The 16,926-nt window shown below is 28.1% G+C and overlaps 1 protein-coding gene across 3 annotated transcripts in view; it reads left to right on the top strand.

The window, feature by feature from the left end:
- LOC136084837 (spastin-like) overlaps window positions 1-16,874 on the top strand; it is a 72,683-nt gene extending 55,809 nt beyond the window's left edge. For 2 of the 3 annotated variants that reach the window (XM_065805946.1, XM_065805947.1), the window contains exons 11-16: window positions 2,096-2,175; window positions 4,536-4,578; window positions 6,809-6,891; window positions 11,494-11,564; window positions 12,595-12,635; window positions 16,495-16,874. In XM_065805946.1, coding sequence (XP_065662018.1) covers window positions 2,096-2,175; window positions 4,536-4,578; window positions 6,809-6,891; window positions 11,494-11,564; window positions 12,595-12,635; window positions 16,495-16,611 — 435 coding nt within the window. In that variant the 3' untranslated portion in view covers window positions 16,612-16,874. The remainder of the gene's footprint in view (window positions 1-2,095; window positions 2,176-4,535; window positions 4,579-6,808; window positions 6,892-11,493; window positions 11,565-12,594; window positions 12,636-16,494) is intronic. The other variant, XM_065805948.1, reaches the window with a different exon arrangement.
- Window positions 16,875-16,926: the final 52 nt, after the last annotated feature.

Raw genomic sequence — 16,926 nt, 5'->3', positions numbered from 1 at the left:
TATTTCCACTCTTAATGTACAGTTTTATTATTCCATGAGGAGACAGCAAGCCAAATAAGGATTTTTTTCAAACTTTTTTTTAATTTTATTTTGTTATTTATAATTTATGTTATTTGCTAATTATAAGTGTATGAGAATTGTGCATTACACTTTAGTGATAACTGTATTTTTTAAAAAGTGTTGTACATTTAATTCTAGCAGCTTTCATTTGATTTCTTGTTCAACAAGTAATGGCTACTCTCAGCAATATATTTCTTGTTCAACAAGTAATGGCTACTCTCAGCAATATATTTCTTGTTCAACAAGTAATGGCTACTCTCAGCAATATATTTCTTGTTCAACAAGTAATGGCTACTCTCAGCAATATATTTCTTGTTCAACAAGTAATGGCTACTCTCAGCAATATATTTCTTGTTCAACAAGTAATGGCTACTCTCAGCAATATATTTCTTGTTCAACAAGTAATGGCTACTCTCAGCAATATATTTCTTGTTCAACAAGTAATGGCTACTCTCAGCAATATATTTCTTGTTCAACAAGTAATGGCTACTCTCAGCAATATATTTCTTGTTCAACAAGTAATGGCTACTCTCAGCAATATATTGAGAAATTATTTAGCTGCTCATTAATATAAGATAAATCAGCAAAGCGTTTCGTTAGCTTCTATTTGTGAATTAAGTGAAGTGTTTGGTTAGTTTCTATTGTGTGAAATAAGTGAAGTGTTTGGTTAGCTTCTCTTAAAAAATTATTCCTGACTTAGTGTTGGTTATTTGCTTTAAAGTAATTTTACCTTTCTTGGTGAATATTTTAGCAGGCAAATCTGAACATTGACTAAGTGTTTGAGTTAGGAAAACAATCATTTTATTACTCAAGTGTATCTATATAAGCTAGTGTATCAATATAAGCTATTTAACTTATATAAGCTTATATAAGCAAGTGTATCTATATAAGCTATTTAACACACTGATATGTATACATATGGGGCAGGCGAGGCTCTTCAGTCATGCTAAAGGCAACTTTTTTTTTTTCAAAACATCTTCACATCCAACAAGGCTACAAGCAACCACTATTAGAGTTGAAAGTTACTGGAAGAGAAAACAGTATTCTGGCAACAGTATTCCAAACAAGGGGGGATTTGAGATCTATAGAGATAAAGAATAGAATCCAGAGGGAGAAAGTGGTGAGTATGATAAAGAGATGCATTATTAGCAGATGCTAATTTTGCAATGGTTTGGTATATGGTTCCCATATACCAAACCATTGCAAAGGTAGATGATTCACCGAATACATTAATGTTCATAAATATAGGAAGATCTAGATTGTTGCAATAACAAATAGCTGAAAAAATTAAGTTTTATCTGAGTTAAAGTTCACCAGCCATTGAGAGTTCCATGATGTAGCAGAAGTGAGATCCTTTTCAGGCTCAAATACCCCCTTTAAACAATCAGAGAGTGTTGGCTTCTTATCAAGATATGAATAAATCATCAGCGAACAACGTCACCTTAGATATGAGAATTTCTAGGAGATTGTTATTGCAAATTAATCTAGGAGAAAAAATCTCATATTAAATCCTTAATTTAATTGTTGGTTAAAGTAGGATGAGTTTATAAACCTTGGGTGATTTTTAGTGGTAGTATCTCTACTAATTTTCTTGATTGTGGCAAATTTTACAAAGATCATAAGGATTGGACTAATAAAATGTGGCTATATATATATATATATATATATATATATATATATATATATATATATATATATATATATATATATATATATATATATATATATATACATATATACATACATAGTATATATATATATATATATATATATATATATATATATATATATATATATATATATATTTATATATATTTATATATACATATTATATATATATATATATATATACATATATATATATATATATATATATATATATATATATATATATATATATATATATATATATATATATATATATAATATGTATATTATGTATTACTATTTTTTTTAATAATTTACAATTTTTTTGTAATTGCAATTATTAATTACAATTTTTACAATTGAATTTTTAAATACTAAATTATTCTAGGTTATAAGTGACGCCAGTGAAAGGATTTTAATAATGGGAGCAACAAACAGACCATGGGAGTTAGATGATGCTGCTTTAAGGTTGCTGTTTTTTAATTCTTATTTTTCAACTTCTTTTAGCTTTTAAAATAAACTGAAATATCACCCACCCCCTCCCCCCATCTTTTACAAAACTTGTCAGTTTTTTTTTTAAAAATGGTTCCAAAGTTTTTTGGCAAGTTTATTTTATTTCAATTTTGATGAAATGATTTTTTTTTTAGTAAACTGCAATGTAAAGAGTTATGTTGCTCAATAAAAGTATTAAGAAATGTTGTGGTAAAAGACAGCACAACACAGCTGTGAAAAGACTGTGAAAGCTATAATTCTTTGCAATAAATTGTTGAGCTATTAATGAAGAAAAACTATAGCAACAAAGTGTTTTGTCAAATTTTTTTAAATATAATAATCAGCCATTAAGACATTCAGTAGCAACATTTATCTTGATGTCAAAATTATTCTTATCACGTGTTGAAAGAATAATTTTTAGAGTTAGAAGATAATTTTGAAATACTTTATATCAAAGTTATTAACCTGTTTTATACCGCCCAGTGGTTCATAATTGAGTTAGTGGCTAGAAAACAAAAATTCCTTTAGCTAAAACATTTTTCAACTTTGTTCAAAAGATGTGGATATTTTATTTGATATTTTCTAATTCAACCCATACCAATTAAAAAAGTACTAAGAAATTAATGAAATATTTTAGAGTTTTAGTTTATAAACTTGGTAAATGGTCACACACGAGTGCTCTATGCCTAAGGGAAAGGGATGAGATCTGTTACAAGGACACACCCTTGACAGGTGGTGTTGGTGCAGATCTTGGGCTCCTCAAAATATTGCTTTAAGAAGTCCAGTATTTTTCACCTCAACATTTCCCAACCTTTAGCGCATTATTATATTTATTTATCTTTATGATATAGACACTTTATTTAGCTTCATGGTTTAATACACTAGGGTATAGTTTATACTAGCTCATTTAGTTTTAATGACCAGCAAAACACCGTTATATAATTTTTTTTATTTACTTTTATCCGTTTTTTTATGCATACTTTTCTTTATCTATCTTTTGGTTATGCTAGTGGACACTACACCAGCTAGCATGTAAGCGTGTTACAACATACACTAAATTATAGTTACTTACATTAGATGCTCATAGTGTTCATACTTGTACATAAACATTATTTTGAATAAAATATAAATTTATATTAATTGTATGCTTTATAAAACCTGTAAACAAAAATATTAAATAAGTATTACTAAACCAAAACAAATATGATAGAAATCAACTTCAAAATAAAACAAATTTAAAATAATATGGAGCGTAAGAAAAGAAAAACGTGTTTATCAATAAAGATAATTTGTGGAGTGGTAGGTAATAAACTTCACTCAGAATCACATCTATTATCACTAACATTTTGAAGAGGCTTAGCAACAATAATTAGTTTACCTATTCAGATAAACATCCTGCTTGTTCCATGCAGTAAATAAGATCTTGAGTGTGGGTGGTTATAAGCAAATAGCTACCCAAATTTGTAAAGCTCCAATAGTTTTAAAGAATTAATGTAATTTAATAAATCCAGTATAAAGTAATTTTAAAATGATATTAGAAACAATTTTTCAAACCATTATAAAAACAACTCACCATAACGCTATAGAAAATTAGTAGAAAATTTGTTAATGAACAATAATCACTCAAATTGACATACAAGGACTAAAATAAACCACTGTTGCAAGTAAGTTAAACAAAAATGCGAAAAAATAAAAAGCAGAGATTTTAAAAATTATTTAATATTAAACTTAAAACAATAAAAAAAATGCTTCTCATTTGAAAGTCAAACAAAAGTCTTTGATAAACTTTAATGTTGTTATAAATTTAATTTTTGCTAACCAATTAAGATGTAACCAAGTTGACAACAAATCCTGAAATTTTTTCTTTTTTTCTCTTTTTGTTGTACATGTTATTATTTTTTTTCTACATGTTGTTTAGTGTCCTTCTCGGTCCAAAGCTGATATGGACACTAAACTCTGAAATATAAACTTTGGCGGGAAAGGCTGCTTCATGGAGAAACAAGTTGAGTCTGGTACTACTAGGGGCATGGTGGGATCAAACTCAAAACTGCTTGTTTATGAAGCTCTACCACTACACCACTACCCCATAATGAAAATCTTGAAAAAAAAATTCTGGCGTCAAAAATTAAAATAAATGTTTTATAAAAGTATACAAAATGAGACCATAGATCAGAAAATTTGTGTAAAAAGAAGAAAAATAATAAGTATGAAAATGGGGGAAGGGGGGGGGGCGAGGAATTAGCTGAAATGATAATAACTTAATTTAGGTAACTATTTAAAAAAAAAGAAATTTAAGCTTTATGTTTAAAACTTTTTTTTTATGTTTTATTTTTCAGACGTTTTGTAAAGCGTGTGCAAGTTCCATTACCAGATGTTAATGTAAGTTTTATAAAATTAACAAAGACATATTTATGCAACTTTGAAAATAAAACAAAATATTTATTGCATGTTTACATAAATATCCAAAGATTCAAAACTTATTAAAAACTTGTATATGACTTATAAATCAAAACTATATGAGTGACACCTAAATTGTTACTGTAAAAAACTATTTATTATATATTATCAACTTCAATATTTATTATTTTAATTTTTTTATTTTCATAGTAATTTATAGGTAAATAATTTTGTCTTGAATTTAAATTTTTCCACTAAAAGTTTTTTTCACTAAAATTTGCTCTTTATTTAAATAGCATCCAAAAAAAAATAGATGAACAAAATAATACAAAATAAAGAATGAAATGTTGATACTAATTCTAGATTTAAAAACATCATCATTTTATCTCATTTAACCTTATTTGTTTATTTTTTCGTTAGCCGAGGACTTTTTTTTATTTTTTTTTATTGAAAGATACCAAATAACTAGTTAAAGATTTTTGCATTGCAAAAAAAAACTTCTGTAAAAAATATTTTAGAATTTAATGATGGTTTTCATTCAGATTTTTTTAATTATTCTATTTCAAACTTTAATTACTGTCTGATATATTGAGCCTAGTACTGTCTGATATATTGAGCCTAGCAATAACTATCTAGTATATTGAGCCTAGCAAAAAGATTAGTGGAAATAAAAATATTTGTGTAAGTAAAAAAGTTTTTTAAAGTTAAGTTCAAGTTTTATCTGTTTAAAGTAAAAATAGTCTTTTCTGAATTACACTATTATTAATTAAACTAACTTTCACATTTTTAACTAGAATTTGTATTATGATTACAATTTTTTAAATCATTAAAATTGCATAAATTTTTACCAACTTGCATATATTATGTCAGTTGCGCAAAATGTTTTAAAGGTTCAACTGATTAGAGGAATAATTTTTTTCCTTTTATTTTAACATAAATTGCAATTAATTTGTATTATTAACTTTTCATAACGTTTTTTGAACTTTAGACTTCAAATATAATCTTTTAATGCAAAATTTTTAATCTTTTAATCTTTTAAAACTTTGACAGGTTTTAGTATCTGTATGTTTTAGTGTGAACTTCCTCCAAGCTTCTTTTACCATTACAACATGTATCAGATTTGAAATGTATTTATTTCCAATCATTGTATTATTTTCAATTCATGTATTATTTGCAATTCATGAAGAGGTTCAACTTTACTGTCAAAATAAATTTTTATAATAAACACAAAGTTGTTTTTGTTGATTTAGGAAATGAATAGTTTAAAGGTTGAATTTCATTCAGTAAATAACACAAAAGTCCTTTTTTCTAAACAGGATATTTAGAAAAAGAATGAATAACTTTTTTTATATTCTTTTTTTTACCTTGAACATTGGCTGAGTTATTTGTTTCCATAGAAGAATTCATGTCTTTTTGCCATTTTTGAGATTCAATTTTTCAGCACTTTTTATTCATTATTTTTATTGTGAAACTTCATTTTGGTTATCAGAAACATAACAGGCTTGTCATAATTTTTTTAAATTTTTTAAATATCGAATTTCTTTAATTACATAACTTTATATAGATAAAATAGCTAATGGCAAGAATTTTAGACAAGAATTTCAAATAAAATTAAAAAGAAAAAATAAACTTTTCTTTCTTATAGTCAATTATGCAACATTAATGTTATAAAAAAGTTTGCTCATATGATGCCAAACACTTGAAAATCATTTTTGGATGCTTCCATAGCTAGCTTTGTAGTTGGTCCGTTATCATTAATTGCAAATTTTTTGAAAAATGTAAGGTTTTTAAAAACTAACAAAAGTAAAGCACATTTTTAAGACATCAAATTTTCTTTTGTTTTTAAAGTTTTAATTTTACCTGCTTTAGATATAATGCTTTTTAAAAGAAATTTTATTTTTTTTGTTTTAATTTTTTTTTAAATCCAGATTTACTTCATTATTAATACTCATGGTAATGTAACATGTTGTTACATTACCATGATTTGTGGGTTGAAAACTTTTTTAATTTTTTATTTTTATTGTATCTTTATTTTTATCTTTTTTTTTTTAATCAATATTATTGGTTGAATTTAAATTAACTCCAATTTTATTGGTTGAACTTTAATTAACTCCAATTGTGTTGGTTGAATTTAAATTAACTCCAATTTTATTTGTTAGATTTTAATCTTTTTTTTAATGGTTATAAAATGTAATTTAGCAATAATTTCTAGACACGGAAAGATATTCTTAAAAAATTGCTGTCAAAAGAGTCAAACTGTTGCTTTACTGAAAAAGACTATAATGACTTAGCAAGGTGTGTTTTTATTTAAAAAAAAAAAACTTTCAAATTTATTAAAATACTTTATATAATCTTTAAAAATATTTTAATGCAATTCTAAAGTGTTCAGGCAAGTTGTCTTGACTTTGTAAATGTTATTTATTTTATATAAAAGTTATTAAAACTACCAAATATTAATTGTAATTAAGATTAATTGTTAAAATGATCTTTTAATGGCTCTTCAGTTCTAGCGAAGGCAACTTACCAAAGAAAAGGAAAACTCTAGTATAAAACCCCCAAATTATTGTGGGTATGTGTTTAAAAGAGAAAGGTGTAAAATACAATAAAAATACTGATATGGAAAACATGTTATTGTCAAAATTGACATTTGGTTGTAAAAATTTCTTCAACTCTTTCACAATGTTTAGTAGTTTAATTTTAGGAATCTTTATCTTGACTTATTTTATAAATTTTATTATTTTTTTTTTTGCTTAAAACTTATTTTACTTTAACACTTATTAAATGCATAGATGATTTTTTTCGGGAATTTTGGAAATTCACTATAAACTCCTTTAAATTTCCGGTAATTTCCAGATGTTTTTTGCTATTAATTTGTGGAAAAATTATCAAAAGTTTTAAATATGGCAACATTTGTATTTAAGCAACTATGTTATCTTTAACTGAAAATTCACAAGATCAATTTTTGCCAAAATTTTTTTTTCTTTTTCTTTATAATTCATTCAAATCAACTTTTCATAATTGTTATAATTTTTTTTTGTAAGAAGTTAATATTGATGTAAATTCCATTTTAAAAGTTAACAAAAGTTTTTTGTTGTCAATTATCAAAAAGAAGAAATCAAGTTTTTGTAAAAACTTGTTATTGTAGAAATCATTAAATGCAAGTTAAACATTTATCTGACATTGCTGAGATAGTCAAAAATATTAAAAACAAGTTTTGCTTGAAATTTCACTGGCTTCAAGAAAAAGATTATAATGAAAAGTATTATTCTGTCTTATATATTATATATATATTAATTATATATATATATATATATTATTATATATATAGTATTATAGAAAAGTATACAGAGTGTTATAAGAAAGATAGATAAAGCTGAAGCAGTATATTTATTCCCTAACTGAACACTGAAATATATAATTGCGTCATAATTATATATTATTTGATTTGATGGTTTAGGTACAATGTAAAACATGTAGTAAAGACTTTTATTATGGAAGTAAAGGTAAAAAATCTTTTCTCAGCCACTCAAAGTTTAAAATACATTGTCAAAACTGCACAACGTCAAATGAAGCTATACCGTTGTAGATTTTTACTAATTTAAAAAAAAAAATCAGATTATGTATACCACCATATGGCACTCCAGATAACATGCATATTGATAGTATATTTGCACAAATAGAGTAAAGTCTACCGTTAAATTTATTGTAAGTTTTCAAGACTGGACATCAAATGTAGAAGCTATGACACTAGCATTAATTGACGTAAACTATCTTCCAGTATCTTTAACATCCCATATGCTTGGATATGCAAAGAAATGTCTAAAGATTTTTGCGTTTTGAAAAATTTGAAAATGTTCAGAACAGTTGCTTCGTATACGCTGCGAGAAGAATTAGTTGAAGGTTTTCATGCTGAGCTTGTTTTTAATATAAAAATAAAAATGTTTTTCTTAACATAGATGAATGCTTCTTGGCAAAAAATAAAATGGTTCTTAGTATACTCATAGCATATTTTTGCAACAAAGCTAATAAAGTTGTATTAAAACACTATGTGTCATTATCGCTTGTTACATTAAGCATCCAAAGACTTTTTAATGTTGTTTTTCATTTATTTTACAAAGACACAATTCCATTAAATAATCTAGTTTCCAATTTATCATATTCTACCAATGATATGAGGGGAAAAATCAGTGGGTTTAAAACAAGATTAAGAAAAGCGGTTCCTCATTTGATATTGATGGTAATATTTGTCATCATGTACACATTTTTGTCAAAAAATTTACTTCTTTTTTCGGCAAGGCAGTTGAAAATTTACTATATGATATCTACATTGATTTTAAGCTCAGTCCAGATCTTTGTACAACTCTTGAAATTCTTTTTGTCAAATCACAGGTGTCACAATACTCCAAAGCAGAGTGTTTCTTATTGGTGATTGTCTAAAGCATAGCCACAAAAAAATTATCTAATTAAAATAAAAAAGTATATATATATTTTTAGTCATTTTTACACGTAGAGCGCTCATCTATATTTTGACATATTTTAAATTATTTGATCTCCTTTACTTGAGCAAGACTACAAACTTTTGGCAAAACGCTCTTCATTAAGTTTTGCGCTGTGTTATTGGGAACTTTTTCACAAACTTTTTTCCAATTTTTAAGCAGCTCTTTAGTAGTGTTGCGATCTTTATAATTTCAACACCATTTTTTTTGTACCAGTTCATTGTTGCTTTAGCTTAGTGATAGCTTGTTAAATCAGGCCAAAACCTTACTGGTTACATTATGAGATTTTAAACCTTACATTATGAGATTTTATAAAAGAAAAAGATTTTTTTCCAGGCACTTCTTCTTGTAGAGTTCGGCATTCATTGGCTTTAATGTTACAAATAACTTGCATTTTTTCCACAGCTACAAATTGCTTGCTAAATCATTTCCTACCAACCTTATATTTATAGCAATTGGTGACAGCTCCTCACTCGCCAGCATAAACTCTGTGACCAGGTATTTGTCTAATTTGACATTAGCTTTTTTATCAAGAATTATGCAGCCATTGAACTTTTTCAGAATGTTGTCATGCAGTTTTTTTGCTCACGTTTTGATACATTTTTGCTGCTTTTCGGATATTTTATCTTGCAATAAGATTGAATACCATAAAAATTATTGACTTAGTCCAGGATTAGTGCAAGAATGAACAATGAATTTTCAACTTTTTGTTCTTAAACTTCTTCTTTCTTCCAGATCCTGACTTACAATTGATGGATAAAAATTCTTTGTAACATTTTAGAACTCAAGAAACAGTAGACTGACTGACTTAGGTTAGTTTAGAAATTGTTTTAGATAATGATCCAGTAGTTTCTAAGTAAATGTGTGAATTCTTTCATGGCTAATTTGTTCTTTTTGACATATTAACCGTGGAAGAATTCGCACAAATTTAATAACAATCTTTTAGGATAGTTTCGTTGTTGTTTTTTTTTTGTTTGTTAAAAAGTTAATTAAAAAATTAAGCTTTGTTTATATTTTAAAAGTTTACATTTTTTTCAATTAATTTAAAAATTTACATTTTTTACAATTTAAAGCTCTCAAAGGTGAGTCAATTTTTTTGTGGCTTTTTTTTAGATTGCACTCTTCCTATGCTTGAGATGATGTCTTTACCTTAACTTATTCTGGTTATTAAAACAGGACATCTCTCTGTAAAATGAAAGTGACAAAATTTAAATGAGGCTATCAAATGAAAATAAGGCTATCAAATGGAAATGAGGTTATCAAATGAAAATAAAAAACAAATAGAAAAAATAAAATGTAAAAACAAACAAGGTGCAGAAAGAAAAGCTAGAGTTGTTAAATTATTAAAAAATTTTTTTTTCCAATGTAATGAAACATTACTTTATATTAATTTATATCTTGAAATTCTTCCAATCTTTTAATTATTCATTTTAACTTTTGAACAAAAAGAATTGTCCATCGAATTTATGGCAAGTAAAATGAACTGGTAAGCCAATTTTAACTTGTTTTATTAAGCCAAAGATGATAAAAATATAACAGGAACAAAGTTGAAATTTTTAAATCTGAAAAATAAAAAAATGTATCACATATTAAATTACATAAAACATGGAAGTAATGTCGAAAAATATTTGTCAGGAATTATTATTGGAAATCCTGACTTTAAATCATTGTTTTTTAAGACCTTGCTAAAAGCTCACATTGATTCATCAGCTTACTTAGTAAATTTCTTATTAAAATGCCTTTTTTTCTGACCCGATGTCTTAAGGTCACAAAGTTACAGAGAGAATGTTAAAATAACTTTCTTTCCCACTGTAGATATAAATAAAGTAGTATTTTAATTAAGAAGATCTGCAGCTTCAGATAGATATAGCGCTTCCTTTTGTATTTGCTGGTTGGAAGCCCATAAGTCTTAACTATTCTATTTTTTTAATATATAGGAAGAGCGCAGAAGTTTTCAAGTGTAAAAAATATTTAGAGTTTAGTAAAATTATCAAGACTTGCCTAAATTCATTAGTTCTCATGTTGAGCAATTATTCTGCATTATGAATACCATAGTTAACAAAAAGACAAACTGTCTTGATACTTCAACGTACTCTGGTATAGCTTCAGTTAAGTATCATTTATTATTTAAAACCACAGCGCTGCAGTACTTTAAGTGAAAAGATATATCGCATGACCTAATTAATAAAAACATCTGTGATCATTTGCAAACTGCAAGCAAACATTATATTAAAAAAATAGAATTCCATCTGTAAAGCAGAACATTTTTTTAATATAAATTCAACATGGAGTTTTTTGGGTAAGTTTAAATAACTTAAAACTTATTTTATGTTTCTTAAAAAAGACAACTTGTCTCTTCATTTAGGGATCTTTTTAAAACTCGTTTTAAATTTTTGCATAGGATAACAGAAAACTACTCTGGTAGTGATATAGCAGCATTAGCAAGGGATGCTGCATTAATGCCTGTCAGAGGTTAAATTTTTTTGTTAATTTTAAACTTTTTAGTTTTATTGTTTGCTTTATAAAAATCTTTTATTAATTTTTATTTATAAATCTTGCGTTTGAATTATTACTGAAGTGCCCAGCTGAAACTAAAGTGGTAACCTAAACTGATGATCTAGTAGCCTCTAAGTTTAAAAAAGGGACGAGCTGTGAAGACTTAACCCAAGTTTTTTTTAGCACTACTATTTTTGCTCATTTTTGTAAAGTTTACAAATAACTCCCCTTATACATGCGATTGAGAAATGTTATGTAATAAGGGAATGTATAACAGAGGCTAGCTAATACACTAAAGACAATTCTGAATTTATTGCAAAGCAATGATAAATGTGTATATATAGGAATACTATTGTTTGATTTGAGTCCTTATGTAGAAGTCAAATTAGTAGAATATTTTTATACATTTATATGGATTTATGTTGTATAAAACTTAATTGTGGCAGGTTATGCTCCTTAACCGTGTTAAATGTAACTTGTCTAAAAGAAGGGATTCTTTGATATTACTCTCGCCCCCCCCCCCCAAAAAAAAAAAAAAAAAACTAATTTGTTTTTAGGTAAAATTAGGAGGAGATTGTAATCTTATTTATTATGTTATTATTACTAGAAAAATACTCATTCTAGATCTGCAAAACAGGTTAATGCAAGTAAAGGCATCCTGTTCAAAATAATTGTTTAAACTTTTTCATGTCATATTTAAATAAGGAAATGACATTATGTAAATGTAAGGAAATGGCACTATGTAAATGTAAGGAAATGGCATTATTCAAATGTAAGGAAGTGGCATTATGTAAATGTAAGGAAATGGCATTATGTAAATGTAAGGCATTATGAAAACTTGTCCGAACCACTATGGTATAGAATCATAAACATAAAACTTGAAATTTTTTTATTTTGTAAACATTATTTTATGTAGAAAGAAATAAACATGTAAGAGCAAATACAAAGTTTCTAAAAATGATTTCTTGTTCAATTTTGTTTTAAATAATTTTATTTTTACTTTCAGAATTAAAAGTAGAACAAATAAAAACGGTTGATCCTTCAAAGGTTTATTTTTCATTTTTCATTTTACTTTTTTTTTTCTGTTTTTATATTTTCCTTAATGTTTAATTTATCAAACTAGGTCATATTGTCCTAGTTTGATAAATATGTTTGATACATACGTTTAATACATACGTTTGCTGGCGCTCTATAAGTTCTAAAGTTCTGTTACCTTGAAAATTCATGTTTATATTGAGTTTTAGTTTTATTAAAGTGTCATATCTTTTTTAATACTATTTATCTTTCACTATTTTTTGTTTGAATTTTTGTTTTTATTCTTTTTTTTTTCTTGTTTTTCTTTTTATAATAGATAATTTTATATGAGATTTACCCCAATCATTACCCAGGGGTGGATACAGCATTTTTTTTTATGTTTGAGATATTATTTTGACATGGAGCTCCAAACATTTATATGTTTATAATAAATTTGTATATATGATCATATAAAGTTTGAACCATCCTCGACTTTGAAGTGATTATTTTATATGGTCAGAATTTTTGAACAATAAGAGATAGCAATAAAATTAATCGATGAATATTATATTTAGTTGAGAACTGTAAAAAAAAAAAATTATCAACTTGTCGGTTTCACGTTTGAGGCAGAGGGCGGCGAAAAATTCAGCGCTTTTTTGTTTCCAGGCTCTGATTATTGCAAGACCCATATGAAATTTTTGAGTTTGTCAAAAGTTGAGTTGCATTTTATTAAATCCTATTTACTAGTGTTGAATACGCTGATTGATCACTGTTGTAAAAAATGACCAAAAACTACTTTGAGCTGACCCGAGAAAACCGCTTTGACAGGGTGAAACTACAATGTTTCCTGACTCCAAAAATGTAAAATTTGAAATCTAACTATTTCCTCCGAGAAAATAATTTTGATTTTTAGTTTTTAGTACTTTGCACAATAGGGCGAAATGACAGCTTTTCAAATTTTGCATTTTTACAGCATTCAAAAACTCTTCAAAATAAGCATTTATTACTCCAAACATAACTGTCTAAAATTCACTTGAATAATAGTTTATTCTGACACAACTGATATAGTTTTTCATTAACAAGATGGAAATAATAAACACTTTCTTAAATATTTCTTTTAGTTATTCTAAGTCAAAACACAAAAACAACCTCTTGATTCTAAACACATAAAGAGCAAATGGTACATAAAATAAATTCTTCTCAATATTTGATTCTTCACAAATGCTTGCTGTTGTAGTCCACAACACATGAAAGAAGCCTCTTTGCATACTCAGGATGATTGCGGTCTCTTTTGTATCTCTGCCAATGTGAGCTGAAATTATGATGCATTGATTCTGTTACCTGCTCACTAAAGATACCCAAGGGAGCCCTTTTGATCTCAATGAATTGCTTCACATGGAAGAAAACAGCATGAACTTTTGGAGTCACACTGATGTTCATGATTGCCAAATTCTCTGAAGCGATCAATTTTTTCAGAAAAGTCATCCTCCAGAACCATACCAAAACATGCTGTCACCACAGACTTAAACTTTCGAAGGGCATCAATGATTTCAAAGACTTGAAAAGCAGACTCAGTTTCTGCAATTCTTTGAAGGAGGTCAAGATTGCTGAGAAGCTTGTGACAGGCATTCCCTGCAAACTGCCCACCATGGTATGGTTCTTGTTGAATGTGGAGAGCTGAGGGCTACTTGACAACATTGGGCCAAACTTCTGTCATGGCTTTGTACATGTGATTGACCACACCAAGGAGAAGATGGAGTTCCATTGGTGGTATGAGCTCCAAGATATATAATGAGTTTGTTTTCAGAACCAGATAGCAAAGGCTCATGCACTACATTACCAAAAGATCTTGCCTTTTTGATATCACCACCAGACTTAGCAAACTCTTGATAACAGGCAACAAGTGAGCCTAGTGTCCTCAAAGATCCTGATTGAGAAAGATGCTTTGATTCTGTGTTGCACCAAGAGCAAGGGTGAGTACTTGCATGGCTCTAAAGGCCACAAAGGATGTTGGCAAGTTTCATGTCGCATGAGACAACAAAGTTGACTTTGTCTAACTTGATTAAAGACAAGATCTGCCTCACATTTTCAAAGTTTTCTGGTAGTCCTTCTGATAAAGCCACAAGCATTTGACGCTTTACACTACTGTCTTTGGCAGTCCTCTGAGTTAAAAGTTTTTTCCGTGGTGGTGACCTTGAATCACAGTGAGAATCCAACTCCATGATGCCAAGAGAAACTTTCAGAAATCCTCCACCTCCATCAATTCCCAACTTGACAATATGATTCTGGAAAACTCTTCGAGAAAGCAGGACTTCATTCAAAAGCTCGGCAAGATCCTTGCAATGCACAACCACAAAGTCAGTGGAGTTACTCTCTGATAAAACTTGGATGCTGGTTTGAGTAAAAAACTCAGACAACTGTTTGCCAATGGCTTCAAACTTAGCAAGAAAACTAGTCTCCACAATCTTGGTGTCACTGACTCTGTTGATGGTTGATGCCAATTTCTTCATGCCAAGGTTGGACAGTCCTGTGTTTAGCTGAACTTGTACAAGATCTTCAGTTTTGATGCTGGGTTCAGCAAAAAGAGCTCTTGCACTTGAGCTTCCTAAAAATGAAATTATATTAACACTTTTTGTAATTTTAAGTTTTAAAATTAAAGGTATTCCCTCTGAACCTGCCATCTTTATATGTATATATAAAAGTATCACCTGTTTTAACACTAAGTGGTGGGCCGCCTTTAGGATGCGATATTTTGACAGTACCACCAGGTGTGGAAGGTTTAGTAGAGATGACTTGAGTAGCTATTTGCTTTGCAGCGAGTGGATCAGCTGTAGCTAGCTGCTTGAGATTCTCTCTAAAAGTGAATGGAGTGCACTGATGTGGCAGACCTCTTCCAACTAGACTCAAACAATCACCACATCTTTGAGAGGTACAATCTTCCACAGGTTTAGAATAGTCCACTGGGCTCTTCTCATTCAACTTCAAATGTCCAACTTGACAAATAAGACAGTTGCAATCTTGATCTCTTGTTGGTGGTCTAACTTTTATAGATGAGAAAGGAAACAAAGGTGGCAGGTTAACATCTTTTCCTTCATCTTTTCTCCGAAGAATTGTTCGACATGAGTCACAAATGCCTCTTGGCACTCTGGTATCAGTCAAATCAAGACTTGTATGGTAATGCTTGAGGATCTTTTCAACAAGGAACTGTGTCAACTCTCGAGAGCACTTCTTCAGACACAAGACATAGACAGATTTCCGACAATCTTCATGATTTTTAAAAAAAATTTGACATTTTGAAATTTTTCTCACACAACTGATAAGTGAAACACTTTAAATAAACATGTTCACTGCCAATTCCCGGAATTTTTAGCTTGTTTACAATTTTGATGCAAAACTTAAAACAAACATGTTCACTGCCTATTCCCGGAATTTTCGGCTTGTTTACAATTTTGATGCAAAACTTAAAATAAACATGTTCACTGCCTATTCCCGGAATTTTTAGCTTATTTACAATTTTGATGCAACAAATTGTTTATAATATAGTTCAACCATGAAATTGTAGGTAAAATTTTATCTTCTGAGTTAAAATAAATACAAATTATACTTGCTATATAGACTGTTATGTTTTAGAGTAATAAATGCTAATTTTGGAGAGTTTTTGAATGCTGTAAAAATGCAAAATTTGAAAAGCTGTCATTTTGCCCTATTGTGCAAAGTACTAAAAACTAAAAATCAAAATTATTTTCTTGGACGAAATAGTTAGATTTCAAATTTTACATTTTTGGAGTCAGGAAACATTGTAGTTTCACCCTGTCAAAGCGGTTTTCTCGGGTCAGCTCAAAGTAGTTTTTGGTCATTTTTTACAACAGTGTGGTATACTTTTTTTTCCCAGGTACGTGGACTAAAACTAAACGATTTTATCTCTGCAATGAAAACCATACGACCAAGCATGTCCGTTGAAAGTCTAAGTAAATTTGAAGAATGGAACTCGAAGTTTGGTGTCATATAAAGATAAATTTTTTTGTTAGGAAGAATTATTTAAATTATTTAACCTCTCAAATTTTTAAATTTTTGAGGAATTTTTAAATTTTTGTGTGTGTGTGGCTAATTTAAAAGTAAATTTTTTTTAGAAATTGAAAATGTTGAAAACTTATTCATAAATCACTATTTCTTGTAAAATAAATGACATTTTTGTATGGCCGCCTGCGTGTCATTTTTTACCTAGCAATGTCTCTGTTTACAGAAAAGTTCTCATTAAATTACATTTTAGTCTGCCTTTTTCTTTTTGTCGTTGTTTTTTTTTTTTTTTACAGATTTGTCAAAA

This window comes from Hydra vulgaris, chromosome 09 (genome assembly GCF_038396675.1).
Source record: "Hydra vulgaris chromosome 09, alternate assembly HydraT2T_AEP".
NCBI lineage: Eukaryota > Metazoa > Cnidaria > Hydrozoa > Anthoathecata > Hydridae > Hydra > Hydra vulgaris.
The sequence above is the reverse complement of the archived record's forward strand: the minus strand, read 5'-3'. Positions and strand labels throughout refer to the sequence as shown.